General features: G+C 39.9%; 1 protein-coding gene and 1 long non-coding RNA gene across 2 annotated transcripts in view; one reads left to right on the forward strand and one right to left on the reverse strand.

Moving 5' to 3' along the window:
- LOC129059961 (uncharacterized) overlaps window positions 1–13,120 on the forward strand; it is a 75,524-nt gene extending 62,404 nt beyond the window's left edge. Inside the window, exons 4-5 of the long non-coding RNA XR_008526218.2 lie at window positions 12,315–12,593; window positions 12,957–13,120. This is a non-coding gene — a long non-coding RNA (uncharacterized LOC129059961). The remainder of the gene's footprint in view (window positions 1–12,314; window positions 12,594–12,956) is intronic.
- The window catches only part of GCLC (glutamate-cysteine ligase catalytic subunit), a 49,033-nt gene continuing 29,340 nt past the window's right edge, over window positions 4,280–23,972 (reverse strand). Inside the window, exons 4-16 of the mRNA XM_002817014.6 lie at window positions 22,325–22,438; window positions 20,653–20,711; window positions 20,418–20,551; window positions 15,341–15,415; window positions 14,752–14,868; window positions 13,638–13,776; window positions 13,072–13,184; window positions 11,966–12,058; window positions 11,555–11,659; window positions 6,590–6,671; window positions 6,405–6,508; window positions 6,203–6,323; window positions 4,280–5,114 (exon numbers count right to left, since the gene is read on the reverse strand). Of these exons, the coding sequence (XP_002817060.3) occupies window positions 4,903–5,114; window positions 6,203–6,323; window positions 6,405–6,508; window positions 6,590–6,671; window positions 11,555–11,659; window positions 11,966–12,058; window positions 13,072–13,184; window positions 13,638–13,776; window positions 14,752–14,868; window positions 15,341–15,415; window positions 20,418–20,551; window positions 20,653–20,711; window positions 22,325–22,438 (1,468 nt within the window). The 3' untranslated portion in view covers window positions 4,280–4,902. The remainder of the gene's footprint in view (window positions 5,115–6,202; window positions 6,324–6,404; window positions 6,509–6,589; window positions 6,672–11,554; window positions 11,660–11,965; window positions 12,059–13,071; window positions 13,185–13,637; window positions 13,777–14,751; window positions 14,869–15,340; window positions 15,416–20,417; window positions 20,552–20,652; window positions 20,712–22,324; window positions 22,439–23,972) is intronic.

Consider the following 23,972-nt stretch of genomic DNA (forward strand, 5'->3'; position numbering starts at 1 on the left):
TTTCAAAGGAGACTATTAAGAAAATGTGTGTTATATACTGGTAGAAAGTAGATGCAGGTTGTGTTGTCTTTAATATAATAGTGTTGTCACACTCTCCAGGGGCAGAGTAGGGAGCGAACATGGCTTGCCTGAACAGTTTATGTCCTTTGCTTTTATGTACATTGCTTTATTTCCACCACATAGCAAATCGGTGAAGCGTTCTCATGTCTATTTCACAGATGATATATAGACAAAGTCTAAAGTCACCCAGCTAGTATGTATAAATAATAGGATTGGAACTCATTTCTATACTTTTGCTTTTATGCTAGAAGTACTTGTATCCTGTCCCAACCCAGTGCTGATAAACTTCCTAGGAACTTCAGAATGAATCACTTCTGATTGAGATGTTGGTTTTTAAACTGCTTTCATTTGCCATGATGAAAGTGTAATGTATTAAAAGGGCATCAAAATGCAGTTTTTCGACACATTTGCCACACTATGATATGGTTTGGCTGTGTCTTCACCCAAATCTCATCTTGAATTGTAGCTCCCATAATTCCCACGTATTGTGGGAGGGACCTAGTGGGAGATAATTGAATCATGGGGGGCGGTTTCCCCCATACTGTTGTCATGTTAGTAAGTCTCACGAGATCTGATGATTTTATAAGGGGTTTCCCCTTTGGCTTGATTCTCATTCTCTTTGCCTGCTGCCGTGAATGACGTGCCTTTTGCCTTCTGCCATGATCGTGAAGTCTCCCCAGCTGCGTAGAACTGTGAGTCCATTCAACCTCTTTTTCTTTATAAATTACCCAGTCTCAGATATGTCTTTATCAGCAGTGTGAAAACGGACTAATACACTAGTTTTTGCTCAGAAAAGTTTCTTTTCTCCTTCCTCCTTTCTGAACCAGTTTAACCCACATTTTGCTTCTGTTTTGAGGCATAACAAACCCAAAATGTGTAAACTGCCCTCATCTTAAGTGTACAGCCCAGTCATTTTTAAACATCTTGATATCCATGAAGCATCACCCAGATTGAGATATAAAACATGTCTAGCAACCTAGAAGTTTGTCTCTTTGGCACTTGTTCATTTCCATCCAGAGGTAACAGGCTGGAGTCCAGTGGCATGATCACAGCTCACTGCAGCCTTGATTTCCTGGGCTCAAGTGATCCTCCCACCTCAGTTTCCTGAGTAGCTAGGACCGCAGGTGCACACCACCACATCCAGCTAATTTTGTTTTGTAAACATGGGGGTCTCACTATGTTGCCCAGGCTGGTCTTGAATCCTGGACTCAAACGATCCTCCTGCCTTGGCCTCTTAAAGTGCTCATTACATGAGCCACTGCACCCAGCTCATGGTTCTCTTTAATGCATCTTCCATACTTAGATTTGTAATGTTTCATTTCATAGAATATTGAGAATGAAAAGGGGCTTGCTTTAGGGATTATCTAGCCTATCTCAGCCTTTGCTTACCGGGAAAACACAATAGTGAGGAATGTATCTTTCCCAGCCAAGGTTGCCCACCGGGGCCTCTTCACTTACAGTGGTCCTTACCCGTTCCCTTCTGTTATGGACTGAATGTCTCCCCCAGATCCCTGTGTTGAAGCCTAACCCCTAGTGTGAGGGTATTTGGAGTTGGGGCCATTGGGAGATAATTAGGTCATGAGGGTAGAACCCTTATGAATGGGATTAGTGTCCTTAGATAAGGAGAGATACAAGAGAAATGATCTCTCCGACACATGGGGATGCAACAAGACAACCATCTGCAAACCATGAAGAGCGCTCACCAGGAGCTGAATCTGCCAGTGCCTTGCTCTTGCACTTCCAGCCTCCCTAACAGTAACAAATGTCAGTTGTGTAAGTCAGTCTGTGGTAGTTATAGCAGCCTGAACTGAAACATCTTCTTACACTTCCATAAGTATTACTTGGCATGTACTTCCAGAATTGTTTATAGGAAATGTTAAATATTTATACAAAAGCATAATGGAGAGAAGATAGCAGCTGATAGAACTCAGTGGCTTATCTTCAGGGAAAGCAGGGGAGGCTTAACCCAAACAAAAAGCTCATTAGCAGAGCCTCTGAAAACCGTGCAACTGAGCAGCTTATTTACAGTTCTGAGAAGGATCCCCTCATCTAGGCAAGCTCTGAAAGGCCCTGGCACCACAGGTCCCCTTCCCCCTGGCCTCTTTCCCCCACGTCAAGCACTACAATGGCTTGAAGGACACTTACTTCCACATTTTCTCTTCACGAGACTTCAGGTCCCCAAGAAATCTTCCAACTCCTCAGAATATGGCCTAACCCACAACACATCCTGGATTTCTATGTCTCCTAAGTTTTGTTTTGGGTGGTGGTTTGGAAGGAGACATCCAAGGCAATGGAATTTCCCTCCATTTCTGAACTGAAGGCTCACAGACAGCCTCAGAGATGAGCTGAGCAGCAGAGGCATCCTGGGACCAGGAGGAAACCTCTTATTCACGCAGGGGACTAGATGGGCAGAAAACTAGTCTTTAGGTTAGCAGCAGGTTGAGTAACAATCAGTTGTATCCCAAGTTAGGATCTGAAGGTCTGGGCTTGGCCACAGGTATTTCTACCAAAGAGAATGCACTTTTTGCTTGTTTCAAGATTTACAGTTCTGTTCCTAAAATCCCCAATTCTTAGCTGTGTTCAGATGGTAAAGCTCATGAGAGTCGTGAGGCTTACATTCTCTGTCCTGGAGAAAGAAGACCACTATCTGGTCTTTAATGAGAGAAAATCTAGACATATCACATTAGACTTAAAAGCAAGTGTTATTTGAGACTTGATATTGATGTGTCCATAACTCAGGTAGAGAAAGTCCTTATTATTCATGGGGCCAGCAAATCCGCAGCATCAACATCGCCTGGGAGCTTGTTAAGAAAAATGTGGGCCCCACCCCAGACTTACCAAGCCAGAATAACACCCCAAAGAGATTTGTATGTAGACTACAGTTTGATAAGCACTGCCCTAGGAACATTCAAATAAAGAAATTAGAGCTCTGAGAAAAGTGTGTTTCTCAGATGAACATTATTTCATGAACTCTGTGTGTGTGGGGGTGAATACTGATCCAAAGACAGGAGTCGGAAACAGCTCTCTGCAGGACTTGCTGACTCACAGTCTTAAGTATCTCCTGCTTAGACTGCAGTGTGCACAGCACCCAGGTTACTCAACATTCATTCACCATGTCCCCACCGACCCAGCACAACAGCAGTTGGGAGTAAAAAAAAAAAAAAAAAAAAAAAAAAAAAAATCTTCCAGTGGCACAGCAGTCAATTCAGTCACACTTCAAGTTCTTTCTCCCCACCGGGGTTGATAGCTACTAGGGGAGATAAGGCATCTGTTTGTCTTCATCACTATGCTTCTTTCTAGAAACATCTGAGGTCGCAATGATGAAAAAATAATTTCATGGTATTTGGGTTAATTACAAAAACCAAACTCTCCTACTATTTGTTTAGCTGTGGAACTCACACACACTCAAAGGTTTCTGAATGAATGCTAATTCCATTCTTGTATTTCCTCATATCACAAACATTTTAATTTATCTGCCTTTTTACAACCTGATTTACACAAGCAAATTGCAAACGAAAACCAGGCATTCTTTAATCATCCAAAATGCATGTATAAAATATAGAACAAACCCTAGTATTTAAACATAAACAGGGTTAGCTGAAGCAGCTTTATTGCAATCTCTTCAAGTTAGCATATTACAGTTTAAATATTTATGCCTGTAAAGATCTGCATAATCTACAATACAGAGTTATTTCAGAAGCAGTTAAGACTTAACTGGTTGAGAAAAAAAAAAAAACAACAAACCTCAAAGCAAAGCTATAATAATTATCTGAAACTTATTTACAATTAAACATTTAGGGTCCTGATTCACAAAACTCAGTGCCTTTCATGATTTATTGATGAGTTTTATAGAGAATGTAAGCAGTATGTAGAATATTCCCCAGGTAAAATCTGGAGTGAATGGCTTTTAGAGGAAAGTCTATCAGTATGCTTAACTAAAAACTAAAGAGTGACAAAACTGTATACAGCAGCAATCAGAATAACAGTCCACAACAGAAGAACTAACGCCATTTTTGACAGTATCCTTTGTCGGTATAGGAAGAAAAATGATTGCCACCCCCTACCCCCACCGCCAACTTTTTTAGTTAAAAAAAAAATTGTCCTTAATAATCACTACATGTGAATTCTGGGTAATAATCTCCTTTCTACAGAGTTGTGTTTAAACTTAATTCCTGCATCAGCAAATTTAAACAAAGAAAAGTTCCTTTGATAACAGCCATCAGAGTTCAATGGGTATTTATTCAGAGGGGAAAGCTTGGGGCAAGGTGACCAAGTGATTATTCCAATTGCAAAAGAAACATCATAGATAAGGTGCTAGAAACCCAAGATTACCCTTGAAACACTTTCAATGGATTCAAGTGATTTAATGTACACAACAAAGGAAATGACAAAGGAAAATTAATGAGAGAAAGTGTTTTTAAAGAGAAAAATTTCAACAAATCAGGTCCCAGGTAGTCTTTAAAAGAACAAAAATTTACAGTAAACATTTTAACTCTGGAATGCAAGTATTGTACAATTACCAGTACATTACATTTACAAAACTGCTTAGACAGTAGGTTGCTCCAGAGTAAGAATTTAAAAATGTACAAGCCAGTTCACGATGACTTTAGATATGTTATTAAAATACATTGTTAATCAAAAATACTTTACTATGTACATGTACACTGTATAAACTCTAGATTTACCTACCAAAGAAAGCCTTAATCAATTTCCGGCTCACTGGCCCAGAAAACAGTACAGTTCTAACATTAGTCTTCATATCATACACATGGGCTGAGAGGCATGGTACTGTAGCCAGTTCGTCAATAAAATAGTAACGCATTTTTCTTTCCTGTAGAACATCTAGTTGGATGAGTCAGTTTTATTTCCACTATATTTTACTTTCCTAAATGCTGATCCAAGTAACTCTGGGCATTCACATAATTCATTTGCAATTTGGTTACACTTCAAAATAAGGCTATAATTCATTTTATCAGTTATGACACTGTCTTGCTTGTAGTCAGGATGGTTTGCGATAAACTCCCTCATCCATCTGGCAACTGTCATTAGTTCTCCTGCGGGCGGGGCAGGGAGTGAAAAAAAAATTAAAACCACGTAAGTTTTTTTTTTTTAATAAGTTGATATTTAGTGGTCAGCATAAACACAATTCTGGAGAGAAATTAATATGTCCTTTTAGTGTAGCTGCATGGCAGGGGGTGGGAACATCTTTCATAGCATTTGAAGAACTCCTCCTGGGCAGGAATTCTAGGTTGCAGGCAGGCAATGAGAACACATACATCCAGTTTCTATGGTACCTGTTAGATGCCACCCATATGCTGACACTGCCAGCTCTTAAGGGACAGGAGCCAGCACATGTGTACAAGAACATGTGTCCTCCCGTTTGGCCAGAGGGCTAGGACTACAAATGCCAGTGTCATGAGACTACCTCAGAGGACTGTAGGGTCCCTTGAGCGATGTTTGATCAAAGAGGTGGAGAGAATAAAGAACAGTAAGTAGAGTGAATGAAAGGGGAAATTGGCAGTATACCATTTGAGGGGTGAGGTAGGGTTCTATGGCTATCCTTTGTGACTCCAAAAAGTTTACAGAAGCCTCGAGTTAAATACAGATGCCATTACCATTACTGCTGTCACTTTATTAACAGCTGACAGCTCCCTTGTGCCAAGTACTGTGTTAGTAGTACTTGGTTACTGTACTGTACTGTAAATGTAACCTCCTCAAAGCTAACAAAGAAAGGGGATTCTCAGGAGCCTCATTGTATGTACAAAGGCAGGCTGAAGAACTGTTCAGCTTATTTAACTTACAGAGTTCCTTAGCCCTATAAAAGGGCCCATGATGATGTACAATCAACACAGTTGGACGTAAATGATAAGTAAGCAATCCAGATGCCATTTCATCATCTAAGATGCCAGTGATTTTAAGATGCACCCCTATTTTATGAACTGATAAGAAAAAAAGCACTGCTAATCTAAATTATGAGTGTCAAAGATTATAAGGTGAATACAATTGCAGAAATATGAAAATGTGAAATAGTGTGCATGAATTAAATACAGCATTATTTTAAAAGACTACTTTAAGAAATTGAACATTCAAAGATTGTACCATTCTGTCTATATTATGAGATTAAGAAAAATAGATATCATACCAGATGCTCTCTTCTTAATTAGCTTTAGGTAATTTAGAATACTACATCTGGTGTCCACATCCACTTCCATGTTTTCAAGGTAAGAGTTCAGAATTGGGATCAGTCCAGGAAACACACCTTCCTACAAGAAGCAAGACACGTTATGAACTCCCTGCTAGGGGATGTGCACAGTGAGGTGTACCGTACAGGGCCACCCTCCTACCTTCCCATTAATGATGGTGTCTATGCTCATGAGGGTGTACTCCTCTGCAGCGAGCTCCATGCTGTTCTGGGCCTTGCCACAACCATCCACCACTGCGTTGCCACCTGCCAGAGAAGAGGGTCAGGGGAGCTTTAGCAGCTTGTTGCAGCATAAGCTGACATTAGAAATCTAAGATAATGTAATACCTTTGCAAATATCTTTCCTGAAATAAAACATTCCCTGCAAGACAGCATCTCTTTTCTGTGCTACCTTCATGTTCTCATCAACCTAAGGGAAAAAAAGAATCATGACTAAGTCAAAATATTCTTGATCAGACATACAAGCTGCAGCACCTTCCTCACCTTTGCAGTGAGGACTCACTCCCTTAGGGATTCTACTTTCTGCTCAAATGCTTCCCAGTGGGAGGAACAGGCTTTTTATTTATGTGAGGACTGTATCACTCAATCATGGATTGGTATGTGATTTTTTAACCAATCAGTGAATTTTAAGAGAAACTTAAAACCCAAAACTTATATTCATGTGGAATGTCTGCATTTCAAAGCACCTGTGTGACTGAGCCTTGCAACAGATATACAGTGTTGGGAGGGCAGGTGGCTGGTTCCCTTTATATAGCAGTGTCTCACCAGGAGTCCCAGGGTAACGAAGGCAGAAGGCAGGACTAGAACCCAGTTCTTCTTCTGTTTTTTAGAGATGGAGTCTCACTCTGTTGCCCAGGCTGGAGTGCAGTGGTGCAATCTCAGCTTACCCCAACCTCTGTCTCCTGGGTTCAAGCGATTCTTCGTGCCTCAGCCTCCCAAGTAGCTGGGATTACAGGCCTGCACCACCACACTCGGCTAATTTTTTTGTATTTTTAGTAGAGACGGGGTTTCACCATGTTGGCCAGGCTGGTTTCGAACTCCTGACCTCAAGTGATCTGCCCACTTCAAACTCCCAAAGTGCTGGGATTACAGGTGTGAGCCACCACGCCCGGCCTATAACCTGGTTCTTCTAAGTTGAGTGCTCTTCCCCTGCTGCCTCGCCATTGGGGTTTTGCCTCCCCACTTTAGTGAGGAAAGGCAAAGACAGTTCATAGGTTGTCATATGTGGAATAAGGTTACAGCCCTCCCAAGGGCAGAAGATCACTGCTTTTTTACCTACCTGGTGCCTCTGGACATGTAGACTCACTCATGAAACCGAAAACTGTTTTATTTGTGAATTCTCTGTATCTCCAATGACTTTTTAAGACTCTCAAAGCAAAATTAAAAAAAGTTTTTAGTAGTAATCCCTTATTTTCTATAATGAAATCTTATGTGGGACCTCAATATATACAACAGTGACCAGTTAGAAGGCCAGGCTGAAGTGGGACAGATGGTACATAAGCTCTCTTGATTACCAAGTCTCCTCCCATATTCATTATGCAGGGAGTGCGATTGTTATGGTTTCATTTTTTAAGAGACACACAGGACCTTCTGAAGAATCTAGATACTCTAGGAGCATACTCAAATAAATAGTATAAATTCCACCATGGCTGTGAACATCTGCTTTCATTACTAATATTTGTTTCTTTTTACCTTAGTCTTGAAAAAAGTTCATAACGACCACTTATAATTTCTGCTCTGATGACTTCCTTTCAAAGTATATTTTACTTTGCTCTTTAGATTCTCAACTACTTTGATTTAAAATCTTTTTGCTAAGACATTTAAAGCTATAATTTTTCCTTAGACATCAGCTCTGCCAGCATGTCTTTCACTTTCCTACACAATCTGTAATTCTAGTTTTGGTTAATCTAAAATCTACCTGGAAAGACATTTTCAATTTCCAACGTTAAATTTCTCCAGAATATCTCTTTAGTTGAATTTTAGTGGGAATGCATGCTGTACTATGTCTACTTTTGAGAAGTGAAGATTTTCTTTAATTTTTGTAAATCTTACTCATGGCATTTGAAAAAAGATGTGGTATGAGATATGTAGTATACGCCATACAACCAAGCTTATTAACCATGCCATTTAATTCCCCCATATGGCCTTTCCCATCCTTTGATTATATGGCCTGTCAGTTACTGAGTAACATGCAAAGTACTCTGCTAAGTGGTTTACCTCCATTAATCCCACATGGGCTTACAACAGCCTACTTATTCCCCTCTGGGATACATGTGGGAAACTGAGGCACTGAGAATAAGTCACTTGTCCAGGTTAAAAGCCTAGTAAATAGTACCAGGGATTTGTGCATTTAGTTCTCACATCAAAGCCACATATTACCCATCACACTAAACTCTTTTCATGTTACATTTCATGGTACAAAAAGGACCACAGCTTTCATATCATCTTGGAAGAATATATAAAACTGCTTTCTCTGTCCCATTTAATAATTTCTACCTCACATTTTGCCTGATACTGCTTTGCCATTCCTGCTATCATTCCAAAAGGTCACTATGCAGCTCTTGTCAGCATCTGTCCTTGTTCTAGGTATATCTTATGCAAACTGTGTTGTTGCTATTTTATATTATCTGTTTCAGCTGTTTAATAGGATAGAGTTTAGTCTATTCAAATTTGTTTTCATTTTATTTTCACCATTTTATGTTCTGTGGGCTATTGTTTCATCACTCCCCTGGCCCCACACCCAATTTTGTGGCACTGAAATGTATTCGTGGTTCATTTTGCCACCCTTTCGCCAGCAAGTTTTCTATACTATTAATACTATTAATTTTTACTATTAATAGTTTTCCTTAAAGAGGTAGTTTTGAAATTATAACTCTCTAAGTGTCAAGCACTAATGAGTATCTACCATTCATCTCCTTCCATATCCCCTTACAAGGTGCTATGGTCTGAATGTCTGTGTTCCCTTAAATTCATACACTGACGCCTAATGCCCACTGTGACAGTATTAGAAAGTAGGGCCTTTGGGAGGCAATTGGGAGGACCTCCTTTGGGAGGTCATGAAGGCCCTCCCCTCATAAATGGTATTATGAAGAGACACCTGAAGAGCTAGTTAGCCCCTTCCAGCATGTAAGAACACAGCAAGAAGGCACCACGTATGAACCAGAGAGCAAAAGCTCTCACTAGACACGGAAACTGCCGGTGACTTGATCATGGACTTCCCAGCCTCCAGAACTGTGAGCAATACATTCCTGTTGTTTATAGGCCACCCAGTGTAAGGTATTTTTGTTACAGCAGCCCAAACAAACCAAGACACTAGATAAGACTTCTGGCATACTTTTAGCCCTAACTTGACCCATTCAGTTTTGTTGGAATCACCTGAAATTTAAAGAATAATTTGGCTGAGAAGATTATTCTGTGGTTGTTAATTCTTTACCTCTCGAGATTCTGAAAACTTCTTTCCATCTAGCATTTAATGTTGCAAATGAAAAGTAATATCAGTTGATTTTTCCCCCCTTGGCACGTCTCCTAATTTTTTCTCCTGTCCAGACAGTTAATTTTCTCTTTGAGATTAATAAATGCCTACATTTAAGTATTTGTCTCATCCTTAAGGGAGACTTATTAAGGAAAAATTCTATTATTTCTTTGATTATTGTATTTTATACCTTTCCTATATAAACTACTCTCCTCTTCTAAATTATTACACAAACATTGAATTTTCCAGAGTTTTCCATGCTTCAGATTTTCCATAATTTCCATTTCTTCACCATCCTGCTGGGATTAATCTTCATTTGGTCTTTTAAATCACTACCTTGGATATTCAACATCTGCTCTACTGGTGAGAATACTCACCATTAAATAAGCACCATCTATAATGCTTGTTTTATGGATGTGACTGAACCTCTCTAGAATTTGTCTGAGGCCACTAATTAGAATTCCTTTAAGAACTCTTTCCAAAGCTGAGCATGGTGGTTTGTGTCTGTAATTCCAGCTACCTGGAAGGCTGAGGCAGCAGGAGGACGATCATTTCAGCCCAGGAGTTCGAGACCAGCCTGAGTAACATAGTGAGACCCTGTCTCTAAAAAAGGTTTAAAAATATTTTTTAAAAAATAGTAATTCTTTCCAGTTTCTTTTTTTTTCAAGAGATGGGATCTGGCAATGTTGCCGGGGCTGCAATAGAATTCCTGGATTCAAGCAATCCTCTTGCCTCAGCCTCCTGAGGAGCAGAGATTATAGATTTGCGCTGGGCCCAGCTTACTTTCTTGAAGTAACTAAGTTTGACTTTACAGAGTATACCCTTGCAAGACCAGTAGGCCCTTCTCTTTAAGGCTGTTAATTGTTCTCAATTTTCTGTTGCCTTCCAGGCATCTATTCTTATTTATAAGCAAAGGCTTAGACTGGTAGCTTACATGGAATCTCTCTTAGATGGATTTGGTCTCCCCAGTAGATAGGCATGAGGGCAATGTGGGCCCACAGAGTTCTGTGGGTGACCTTTGGTCTGCGTGTGAGGAGCAGGCAGGGATGGGCTGACCGACTTCCTTCAGCGGGTGTGGGGATGAGCACAGTCTGGCAAACCCCTCATGGAGGAAGGAGATGCCCCAGGGGCAGATGCTGGAGCTAAGCAGTTTCATTCCTGCTTCCATGTTTGCTGTGACAGGGTTGCCCTACTTCTCCATTCTCTGGCCCCGAAACCCTCAACCAGGAAACCCTGCGGCAGGGCCCTCTCTATTTAGCAGTTTTTCCCAGCCACTCTCTGCCAAGAGGAACCCTGGCCCAGAAACCAAAGGCGTTCACCTCCTCAGCTACTGCCCCACAACCCACAGCTCTGCTCCCTCATCACCTGGAGTTGTTTTGCTGGCAAACTGCTCCCAGAAAGCTTGTTTTTTGGTCTTTTGGGGGGCTGATTAACTCCAATTTGTTTTTCTGAGAGTTCAATCCCATCCAAATTCTTCAGAAATATCTCAAGTTCAGTTCTACTGAGGAGACTTTTACCGGTATTCCAGCAGTTACACTTTCCCTCCCCATCCTAATTTAACATTGTAATCAACCTGGGATTTTGTGGTGGATGAAATCAATGTGTAGGACTACTTCTAGCCATCAATCATCTTGAATGGGAAGCGTCTAGAAATTAAGCTTAGGTTTAAAAGAAAATAAAGAATAGGGCTGATGGAGAAACATTTTATTGCAAAGGGTAAACAATTTCAAATGAAATCAGGTTGGAAATAAATAGCGTATATAAATAAATATAACTACAGATAGATCTATACCCATCACCATAAAGAAACATATCCTTACCTTTGACAGTGGAATGAGAAAATCCAATTTGTAGGAAAGGATCACTCTGGTGAGCAGTACCACAAACACCACATAGGCAGAGTTCTCAAAGTCTGTTAATTGCACCTAGACAAGCAGAAGCCCAGAGAAGTTATGAACCAACTACACAAACATGCTCTTCCCTGACCCAGGCCCTTCCTCAGATCATGTCATTCCCAAGCCATCTCCTAATTCCCCATCTGGGTCTGGAAGCCCTTTGCTCACATCTATTTTCAGAAATCAACCCTCCTTAACTTGGACTGACTTGCTACCATGCACATACTTAATTTTTATTTTATATTTAAGAGGCTTCTCATAGCAGCATCAGAAGGGTGATGAACAGCTGGCAAAAGAGTACTTTTGAGTCAGTTCTTGCTGATGCGTGTGTCTTACCTCCATGGGTCGAAATTCTACTCTCCATCCAATGTCTGAGTTTGGAGGAGGGGGCTTAAATCTCATTGTCTGCCAATTTGTGGACTGAATATTCTATGATACAAAAGCAGAGAAGAAAACCAACTTTTCACACATCCAGGAAAATATTAAGATGATCTGGTATTTAATTAAGGAAGAAGACTGCTCACTGTCCATACCAAATTTCAATTGACAAAGACAAAAAGGTACAATTTAAGATTTTCTTGGAGTGTGCTCTTTTAGGAAAACAAAACAGCAAGTGTTTAACAAAAGCTAGAGGCCCTATCCCTGCAAGCTTAATCTCACCCAGCTCCTACTCCCTACCTCCCAGCTACAGGGCAGCATCTGAAGAGCCACGGGGTCCCCACCTTCATCCCTGAGAATTCTAGGAGCCAGTCTGCCTTTCCAGGTGACACTGGACACTTTCATCTGAGAACCCTGTCACACGACAGTTGTTTCCTTTCTTCCTCCTCTCCTGGGAATGCTGCTGCTTCGATGACCCCAGAACCTAAGAAGGGTAGCTGTTTCTCAATACATTGAGAGAGTTCTTTCTTGGTCCTGACCATCTTGGGACCCGATGGCAAGACTGGAAGGATTTATATCTCCTTTTGTGAGTTTGGTGGGGGAAAGAAAGGGATATAGATGGTATTTCAAAAGGTATATATGTCAATGTCCACATATAACATGACACAGAAATAAATCTATGAGAAGTCTATCTGCAAAAAAAAAAAAAGGTGATATGTCTGAAGCACTGAAATAACTGATCAGGTTATTTTTTGTGCAGTGTATGTTTGAATTATTCACCACTAGGCAAATAAGAAAATACTGAACAATAAAAAAAAATTAGAATCAGTGAGATAAACAGTAAGAATCGTAAAATAAGAGTACTTGAAACCAATTTTTTATTTGTCCAAGTTCTTTACTGCACTAGGTAAATGAAAGTCTTATGAAATTTCTTTTGTATTCTTCACAGGTACAGAAAACTGCCTCCCCATGTTGGTTTGTGAAGTGAAATGCATATAAAACAGAGGATTCCAGACTCTCAGAAGTCAATAAATAAATAAATAAAAATAAAACTGAGAAGATACCTCAAAATGGTCAGACTCATTAGCATCATCCAGGTGTATTTTCTCTTCAAACAGTGTCAGTGGGTCTCTAATAAAGAGATGAGCAACATGCTGGGCCAGGAGATGATCAATGCCTGCAAAAAGAGATCACATGGGAACTCACTGCAAAGCGGGAGATACCACTTCCTCTTAGTCCAGAAAGATGACAGGATAGCTCAGGAAGTTTGAAGAAAGGGTGTCTAGAAGCTTGAAATAGCTGGTTTGATTAGTATCCTCACCTCACCCGCATTTTATCCTGCGGACACTGCGGGAGTGTCAGCGTTTTATTCGCTACTTACACAATGCCTGCTGGGGCACTGGTGTGGACCTAGACACAGACCTCCAAAGTAAGCTCCTTTTGCTAAAAGTCAAGAAAATCTCACAAGTATTTGGAACCTGAAACTTTAGGAACAAGCAACCTCATGAGAAAAGTTAAAGACTTCGCACTAAAAATAGCAACCAGACCAGGAGTCAGCAAAAAAGTGTAAAAGAGCTTTGAAGAACTAAAGGCGTACAATCAAACCCAGAAAGATGGAGTAGAAACCCACCTTCCTGCAACAGCTGTTCGTAGATCTCTTTATCTATTGTCAAGTCGATGTCATTATATTTCTCACCACACTTAGATAAATAGCTGTCTATTGAGTCATACCGGGATTTACTGATCCTATAGTTATTGTTCTTCAATGGCTGAAGATTAAAAAAATATATAAATGAATATGCTATATAAAATGAGTTGAATATATTTTTATATATGATAATTATATAAAAACCTCAACATAAGATACAGAAAAAAAGTTAGTGAGCCCTAAAAAGTATTATTAAGGAAAATTATATTTTTTAAAATCTGAAGGCAATTTAAATACCCTTTTTTTCTGGTATGATTTAAATATACTTTTTTCTTTTAAAAGCAGATCACTTTCATTCTTATTAAGCTAGGGAAAGTAAATACTAAGGTTAAAAGCAAATAAATAAATCAATCTATAATGTAAGATAAACCTATCAAAATAATTATCCTTTAAAGTTTATTTCTACTTAGAAAGTATGTTCAACAATTTATGAACAATTACTTGAAGACCACAGCAGTAGTAGTATAGCCCTGGTTGAGAATATCAAAACCACTTATGAGGGCTCCTTTAAAAACACCCTTGTTCAGGTCTCATCCTAGAGATTCTTATTTAGTAGGTCTAGGATAGGGTCTGGGTGTCTATTTTCAAAGATTTCCATGTGTGGTTCTGATCCACACCCCTTGTTGGAGAGATGCAAGGGTTACTTTACAGTTCAACGTGCAAACAAGAGGAGCCATCTCACCCTTATTAGTCAATGCCTAACCTTTTACATGGAAAAAGAATCTCTGACAACAAATTATACTTTCCACGGCAGAAAGCACCATATACAAAACACTCATGTGGCACCAAAAAGCCTTTTCGTACAAACAGCCATCAGCACTTCCAAAATATAGAAAACTGGCACTACTAATTTTAAATGAAGCTAAAACAAATACAGACATCAACATATGATAAAAATTAACTCCCCACCTAGACCAAATTTTTTCCCCATTTCAGATAAAAATTGCAGAGAGACATCCTGAAATTGCAAGTAGTTACAAAAGATCCATTTTACCTGCCTGATTTAAAAGGGCTATTAAGGAAAAATAATTCCCACCTCCAGTCCTCGCTCCTCCCGAGTTCTATCATCTACAGATGCAGAAATCACTCCCCAGCGACAATCAATGTCTGACACATAGCCTCGGTAAAAGGGAGATGCAGCACTCAAAGCCATCTAAAAACAAACAAAAGTCAGCTCCTGCAAATTCAAAGTGTCACTTACATGCTAAAAAAGGCTCCATGCAGTTATATTTCTGATCAAAAAGCATCAGTTTATGCAACCCATACAGAGCTCCACCACATGTACCTGTGCCTATCTTACAGTGAAATATACCAGGAAGAATCCAGTTCCTTGGGTTTGATTCACTTAAATCATCCTCTCTCTAATGTGAGCACATGAAGTATGGGGGACGGAAAATGGCCACATTCAAACTTGACATTTAACAAATCAATGTTGTACTAGCAAGAGTAAACTTCTACAGTGTAGACTCTCAGTTCATTATACCTAAACCTGCATACTATTTATATTAGTCCATTTCTGACTGAGGTCTTAACTGGACTTAAATAGCACACTGTCAGTAAATTCTGCACATGCTATCTTATTTCATACGAAGTAGTATTTAAAATAAGAGGTAATTTCTACTTACAACAATTGGACAGATAGTAGCCAACTGATCATAAAGGTATCTGGCCTCAGATATACTGCAGGCTTGGAATGTCACCTGTTTAAGAATTGCAAAGTTATTAACACCAAGGAATCATTAGCATGCTCCCCAAGCAGTGAAGTCAGAGAAGGAAGGTGCTGGGGAGAGAGAGGCAAGTTAACAACGCTTCATTAATGGCAACATTTAATGCAAGAGTTTTGTTTAAAAGCTGTCTTAGGTGAATTTAACTAGAAAATGGTATTTAATTATGTTCCGCTGCCTATAGACAACTAATATAAATAACCAAGGTCCTAAGTGAAATAAGATTAAATAGTCAAAAAAGAAAAATAAGACACAGACATACGATGACGTTTAGCAAAGCATTTTCTCTTCTACTGGCTTGTTGCCTCCCTATCCCTTCAGTCAGTGAGGGATGAAAAAGGAATTTGGACATGTTAACTATTGTTTTCTTTCTTTCTTTCTTCCTTTTATTTTTTTGAGATAGATTCTCACTCTGTCACCCAGGCTGGAGTGCAGTGGCGTGCTCTTGGCTCACTACAAGCTCCACCTCCTGGGTTCACGCCATTCTTCTGCCTCAGCCTCCCGAGTAGCTGAGACTACAGGTGCCCAGCACCACGACTGGCTAATTTTGCTTTTGTATTTTTAGTAGAGATGGGGTTTCACTGTGTTAGCCAGGATGGTCTCGATCTCCTGACCTCGTGATCCGCTCACCTCGGCCTCCCAAAATGCTGGGATTACAGGCGTGAGCCACCGCGTCTGGCCAACTATTGTTTTCAAACTTTACTGGTGGCAGTATGGTGAAGAGCTTGGAAGGGGGCAAGACTAGAAAGACAGGGAAGCAGTTAAAATCCGCACCTGTCAAGGAAAAGGCTGAGGAAGGATGTGGGGAGAGTGATACTAAAGTCAAAGTAGCAGGCACTGGTGACCAAGGGGAGACTGAGAGTGGGGGATGGCTTAGGTTTTGGGTTGGGTGTTCGGAGGTTAGAGATAAAGAGGGGTCATGACATGATGGACTTACGAGGCCAAGAGAACAGACAGAAAAAGAGGCCCTCTAAGTGGCTAGGTCTTCAGGGCTGGTGCCCAGAAGAAAAATCCGAGTTGTAGAAAGACCTGGGGAGTAGGGTCAGATAATGTCCTGAAGATAGGGAGATCACCCAGGAAGCCTGCACAAGGACAGTAGGTAGGACACTTAAGAGTTAGGCAGAGAAAAAGATCATATAACTTGGTGAGCATAAATTCTTTGTTACCTATAACTTGGTGAGCATAAATTCTTTGTTACCCAACAGAAACCAAAAAAAAAAAGACCTGCTTTTTTTTCCAAAAGGGTAGAAGGGGCAAGGAACACAAATTGTGTTTGTGTTAGCACATTTGTAATAACTGCAAGTTGGGAACAGTTTTAATCTCCTCTGTTGTTATTCAATAATGACAGTTTGAATTTCATGTTGTTATTCATTAATGACAGCTTGAATTTAGTGTTGGTACACGAAATAATTTCAGTGTTTAAGACTTGAAATAACAGCAGCTAAGTGAATATTTTACTGTTATAATCTCAACCTGTTAGTTCCAATGGTTTTAGCTAGATCTCAACTTTGTTTTCCACAGCAGGCAACGTCTATTGGAGACTCAAGTTTGCCTGCTCAATTATAACCGCATTTCATGTCAACATGGAGACTATATTAACTAGCCATTACTAGTTTAATAATTAATTCAACACCGAGAAAAGCTGTCATAGGCATCAAAGAATAAGAGTTTCAAAGGTTAAAGTAGACACAAATTGATAAGGGCTGGCAATTAAGTCACTGATAACCAAACCAAGGGCAGTTTCTGCAAAGAGGTGGGAACTTGGAAATCACTTTGCATGTCGCATGAAATTACATGAGCAGCGAGGAAATGGGAGCTGGTACGCGAAGTCTTTATGCACTTATTTGCTGAAGTGGAAGCTCCAGAAGGGCGGGGATCTTTCTTCCCATTCTCTATCCCAAGTGTGCAGGACAGCATCTGATACCTGGTTAGTGCTTAACAAATAAGAATCTTGGGGAAAAAAAAAAAGGGGGGGGTGCTAAAGAGGATAACATACGGTCAAAGGTATGGTGAGAAACCTGAAAGACCGGGACCCCAAAGGCCAAACTGACAAGGCATTGAGATTTTAAAAAACCCAAAAAACAAAAAACTACATGTTTCCCAAGTATTTTGATTAAAGAATTATTTTGAACATGCATCTCTTAGTTTTTTTAGGTCTTTTTTGTGTTGCTCTTAGGTATTTGAGTGTGTGTCATTTTTGTTTTTAAAAAGATACTATGAGAAGCTGGTTTTCTTTCCAGTTTTTCAACTGGCTTCTCTGAGATGGCCTAGTACACGATACATAATTCGTAGATGAATCCTGGGAAATCCAACCCCAGAGAAGTATACAACAGTGAAGTGACTTAGTTATTTTAAATGCATTTAGTAATTAGCTTTCTTAGTCTAGAGCTGATATGCAATCAAATTAAATAGGACATCACTGTGGATAATGGCTTTAATGGAAGGAAAAAAAGTTCTTATACCTTAAAAAGCTATGAACGCATGAGTAATCTGGGCTTCTAGTGTCCTTTTGAGGCATCATATGAAGGAGACACACAATGTTGCTAGGAAACTGATGGGGGTGGGGTTGGGGGTGGAGGAAGGAACTAAGAAAGATATATGTTAGAAACTGAAACATCTAATCTAAACTTTATCTACAACCCAGATTTGAAGTCACATGACTTTGGGGGGGTGGGAGGGGCTACCATAACCTGTCATGAACTTAGTGTTTTTTTTTGTTTTGTTTTGTTTTGTTTTGAGACAAAGACTTGCTCTGTTCCCCAGGCTGGAATGCAGTGGCACGATCTTGGCTCACTGCAACCTCCGCCTCCCAGGTTCAAGCGTTTCTCATTGCCTCAGACTCCTGAGTAGCTGCGATTACAGGCACATGCCACCACGTCTAATTTTTGTATTTTTAGTAGAGATGAGATTTTGCCATGATGACCAGGCTGGTCTCAAACTCCTGACCTCAAGTGATCTGCCCACCTCAGCCTCCCAAAGTGCTGGGATTACAGGCATGAGCCACCGCGCCTGGCTGTGAACTTGGTGCTTTTTAAATGATTCCTGAAAAGCCCCACAACAGTCAATAATTTGAATGTGGTTAAAATCCTTTTTGTTTTATACAGTAAGTCTTCCATTAGCCTTACGAAATTACTTTAAAACTATTTTTTCTACTTTACTGTAATAAGTAGTTTCTTTTTTTTTTTCCATCTCTCTAATGATACATAATAGATGTACACAGTTTCAGGGCACATGTGATAATTTAATACATTCATATAATTTGTAAAGATCAAATCAGTGTACTTGTGAAAGACGTTGTTTTAGTGTTCCACTGAAGAGATATAAAGCAGGGATTTCGGTGGTGAATTGGCAAAATTCATTTCATGTGCCACACACTTTATCTGAGCTAATGATTTTTTTTAAGTGGAGTAGTGAAACTGTACATGTCACTGGGAAAAAGAAAACAATCCTAAGCTTACATTGGATGGAAAAATTCTATCTACAAGCAACAAAAATATTTATCATCTACCATTAGGAAATATTTACTGGTATACATACAGTGTTTCAGTGGAAAGAATATCCCTTTGGAACCATATCAGAGAAACTATGCGGTCCTTGGCAGAACACCCTGGTTTAATATTAAACCAAGAAAAGGCAATCAATACTCTAATAGCACTTATACAATTTTAAAACCATGTACTGTAAGCTCTAGAACTTAATGGTTTTCTTTAGAAATACTTGTAATTAAGATAGGAAAACAGGCAGTTAAAAGTCGAAAGATCTCTTTTTTCGTGAAGTGTGATAGTTTATGTTTATTTGGAAGTCACATATTTTATACTACCTATAAATGTCAAGAAAACAGAAAGAAATTATCCTTGGCCATGTTATTTAAACACATTCAGAATGGAAAAATCTGATTCCAGCATTCAATTTGGATTATACTTAGTTTTGAAAATAAACAGACCAGAGATATATGCACAAGAAGTGTGTGTGCATGCTGCAGCTGTTTGAGGTGAAGGAAGGCTGGGTTCTGGGTCTCTGCACTGAGAGCAGTCAGGCTGGGGGCTCAGAGGGGTCTTACATGGGTCCAGGCTCTGCACAGCCCCGTGCCTCTAAGGACGCCATTTTTAATCAGCTGAAGTAATCACAAATGGATAAAATTTTCTTGGACATTAAATAATAAGCAGACGCTCTCTTTTACTTCTGTTAGTTAAGGCAATAAAATAAATATTAGCTTAGAGTCAGACCTAGAAGGGGACTTAATATCACCCCTTCTTTCAACTGATGAAAAATCTGAGCCAAAAGAAGTAAAGGGAGTTGCCCAAAAACCTGAGTAGTGACAGAGCCAAAAGCCAACTGCAGGCTTGTGTGTGGCCACCTGATGGGTTCCATGCTCTTCCACTCTGGTCCTAAGTGAGCCTGGACACACTCACTGCCAGGGGCACCATCATTTAAACAGATCCAGGAAAATTTTTAAATGGGTAGACAGAGACAGGCTCCTGTATACTTTACTCAGGGGCAAGACAAACACAAACTGCTAAATATTTACCCTTTTTATACCGCTAGACAGCTTTGCACAAATCCCTTGGATCACAAAATCATTGGAATACTTCCATCAGAGCTCATTTTCAGAGTTTTGAACAATATTTAAACCACCTCACTAGCCTGTCACGAGATAGCAGTAAAAACTAGGCATATAAAAAGAGAAGGGAAACAATGACAGAATATATTGCATTTTAAGTTAACTGAAATTATAGTTATAAAGGTATATATACCATATATACCTTTGTGGTGAACAACAGAGTCTGTAGAACTATTAGTCATAGACAGCTTCCAATGAATTTGCTAATATAATTTCATTGTTTTTCAGAAAGGCATACCAGCTACCATTTCAACCTCATTAAAATGTGATTTTTGGAACAGGAAACATGCATATATAAAGAAGTTAAAAAACAGAAATGGATGGAACACTTTGCCTCTCTGTATATTTAAACTATACCTGGAGACAGCAATTGCCCATTCCAAATCCCATGGCATCCATGTAAATATGATCCGGCTTAGAAGCCCTTGAAGCTTCATCATCCTCAGGAAATGTTTCTATAAATGGAGATGGTGTATTCTTGTCCTTAAATACTGTATTATAAAAATACAAAAATAAAAATGGTTTAGAATCCAGGATTAAACAACAATTCAACATGTATCTCTCCCACCCCACCACCTCTCAGTAGGCTTACTTGGTACATTGATGACAACCTTTTCTCCTCTCCTATGTCGGATATTTCTTGTTAAGGTACTAAAACAGACAACCAAACGTCATAAATTGGTCACCTAAGAGTCATCGTGTAAAAGAAGAATTTGATTACATACAAATAAGTGAAATGAAATCATACCTCAAATTAGTTCTCTAAGACAACTCAACAGAAAATGTATCTGTGTCAAGATACTACAAGGGAACTTTCTGATTAAAGGTTTTGCATTAATATCAATTCTTTGGCTCCTGCTCAAGAATGCCATTCTGTCTCCTGCTCAACCCCTGCTCCCAAGGCTCCCTGTAACTTACCAAATCAATTCAGGTATTCAAAGTCTGCCATGGTCTGCTTTCATTGTTTGCAATATGTCCCAAATTAACTCCAAAGACTTTGGTCAAACTTTAGTACCCACTTTGCCCAGGCAACTCGGGAGCCCCAATACCTTGCTCCTCCCTCCCTCAACTCTGCAGGATTAATACTTATCCTCCAGACTCATGCTTGTTTAGTCCAGAAGCTACCAGGCACACAGTGGCCACTGAGTACTTGAAATATGGCTTGTCCTAATTAAAACATGCACATGCTGTGAGAGTAACATATACATCAGATTTTGAAGACTCCGTACTAAAAAAACGTAAAATTACTTGTGAATAAAGGATTACATGGATCAAATGATAACATTTTTGGACATATTGGGTTAAATAAAATATAAAATTATGTTCATCTGGTTTTTACTTTAATGTGGCTATGAGAACATTTACAATTACGTGTTTCTATGGGCAGTGCTGCTATAGACTCAGCTTAAATGCCACCTCTTCCGTGAAGCCTGCTTTGATTGCCTCAGACAGAAGCACCTTACTTTCTCCAAGAAGGATTTCTGGTGCATCTTTTGACATCTGTCATAATCTATCTCTTCTTGAGCAGCTGAATTATTTTTATTTTCCTTTAAACACACGACAACATATGAAGTTATAGAAACTATGTCTACAAATATGTCTTCCCCAAAAGGCTCTGCACATAGCAAACGTGCGGGCCTGTTAAAGGAATGGATGCTGAGAAGTCTCCATGTTCCCACTCTGGGTCAGGAGCCTAGGCTCAGGATGACAGATGAGCATGCATTGTACAAAGCTAAGATCAGACTAGTGAGAGCCTTAAAGCAACTTAAAGGCTCAGAATTGAGCGACAAACCAACAGAACTCGAAGTTAATGGAAGAGAAGAAAGAGAGTGCCTATTATACATATCAGGTACTGTATCTATTTTATAAGTTATATAAAGTAAGATGGGCAGATCACAGATACTGATGGTTAGAGAGAGGGAAAAAAAGTAGAAATAACTAAGAGAAAAAAAAATCCCAGTAGGCATTTACAGACCTAGGACTGAAAATAATCTCCCTGTTAAAAGAGGTCAGTGGCTCAGCTAATAACTTTGTGACGAGTTGGAGAACTGACAAATCAAGCCTGGTGCATGCATCAACAACCAAGAAGCCTGGGGGTACTGAAGATGTGAACAGGTGCACATCTGCTATCTTCTCTGGTTACTTAGGAAGAGAGCCAAAACTCAGTTAATGCTCAAAAAGGATTTCTAGAGAAAAATACTACACTCTCAGAAGTCAGGGGTCTAGTGAAGGGCATCTGCATTTCAACACAAAGCCATACTCACCTGAAGCGAGGGTGCTTGTTTATTGCTTCATCTGGAAAGAAGAGGGACTTGGAAGCTCCTCCTTCCACTGGGTTGGGTTTGACCTCGGGCAGTGTGAACCCAGGACAGCCTAATCTACAACAAATTGAAGAACTAAATAGATGGGATTTGTTTTCAGGAATTAATTGTGTGCAGTCTTGCCATCACTGCACCTGCCAAAGACACCTCATTTCCAGTATCCCCTTTTCAGAAGGTTTTGTGCTTACAAAACAAATGTGTAAATACTGTGCCCCTTTACAACCACTCCCCATACTTCTTGCTCACAAGGATCTTCTTTTAATTCCAGCCCACTACTAACTTTATCCAAGTCTCCACTCACTCACAATCCACACAGCACTTACTTGGGTCCTCTCCATCTCTTCATCTAATAGGAAGGACTGATAGAACAGAAGTCATTTCCCTTGGTCACATCAGCTGTCATGGGTGACAGGTGTCCCCCTACACGGCCTGCGAGGTGTCTTCCTTTTCCATCTCTAAACTCTCAGATTATCTTTGGACCTGCTGCACGGCACCACTGCCTCCCACTTCCTGGTAGGTTCTGTTTGAATCTGGAAGGAGCCTGTTTTTTGCCTCTGTAGGTCACCTCATGAGTCCCTCAAGATTAGGGAGCGTCTCTGCAGGTGTCCTCATCTACCCCTGAGATCACCCTCTAAAGTCTGAAACCCAATCCTATTCTCTTGACTTAAGGAGCTCTAATTTCAACATAGAAAAATGAAGCTCCATATTTATTCCTAAGTGTAAAGCTCAAATTCTACATCACTTTTAGTTACGGCCCCAGTTTTTCCAAGTTAGGAATTTGAGGTCAATATTACATGTGCTGTGAGGGGGGACAAAGACTAAGCGAAAGCCAAACAAGGGAGGAATTTTAAATTAGTGGGAAGAAACTTTTGGCTTGAAGGTCAAGACTAGCTCATATCTTTTTTAAAAAATGGTTTTTTTTTTTTTCTGAGACAGGGTCTTGCTCTGTCTCCCAGGCTGGAGTGCAGTGGTGCAATCATAGCTCAGTGCAACCTTGAACTCCTAGGCTCAAGTCATCCTCCTGCCTCAGGCTCCTGAGTAGCTAGGATTACAGGCATGAGTCACTGTACCAAGTTGTTCTTTTTTTTCCAGGGACGAGGTCTCACTATGCTACCCAGAATGGTCTTTAACTACTAGGCTCAAGTAATCCTTCTGCCTCAGCCTCCTAAAGTACTGGGATTACAGGCATGAGCCACCACACCTGGCCATCAATGCCTACTTTTAACCCCTACCTTTTCTTAATATAAAATAAAGTATCTGTTGGCTGCCCACATCCACCTTATAAACAATTGAAGGTAGTGATCTTATCTAGAAAACAGTTCCCAGCTACAAGGGTTCTTGAGAATTCTTGAAGCTATGGGCATTATTTACTATGAGCCTACAACCTTAGGAATAGTCCTTTGGGAGAGTAATAAACTTAAATCTGAGGGGATTCCTTGCTCACCAGAATCAGATTGGATGAAGAGAGAACGAGAATGTGTTTGTGTAGAAGGGAGAAGGCAGAATCAGAACTTGCATCTTCGGACACCTACAGCACTGGTTCATTCTAGACCAGTGCTGTCCCACAGAACTTTCTGGAGTGATGGAAATG

Source organism: Pongo abelii, chromosome 5 (assembly GCF_028885655.2).
Source record: "Pongo abelii isolate AG06213 chromosome 5, NHGRI_mPonAbe1-v2.0_pri, whole genome shotgun sequence".
Taxonomy (NCBI): domain Eukaryota; kingdom Metazoa; phylum Chordata; class Mammalia; order Primates; family Hominidae; genus Pongo; species Pongo abelii.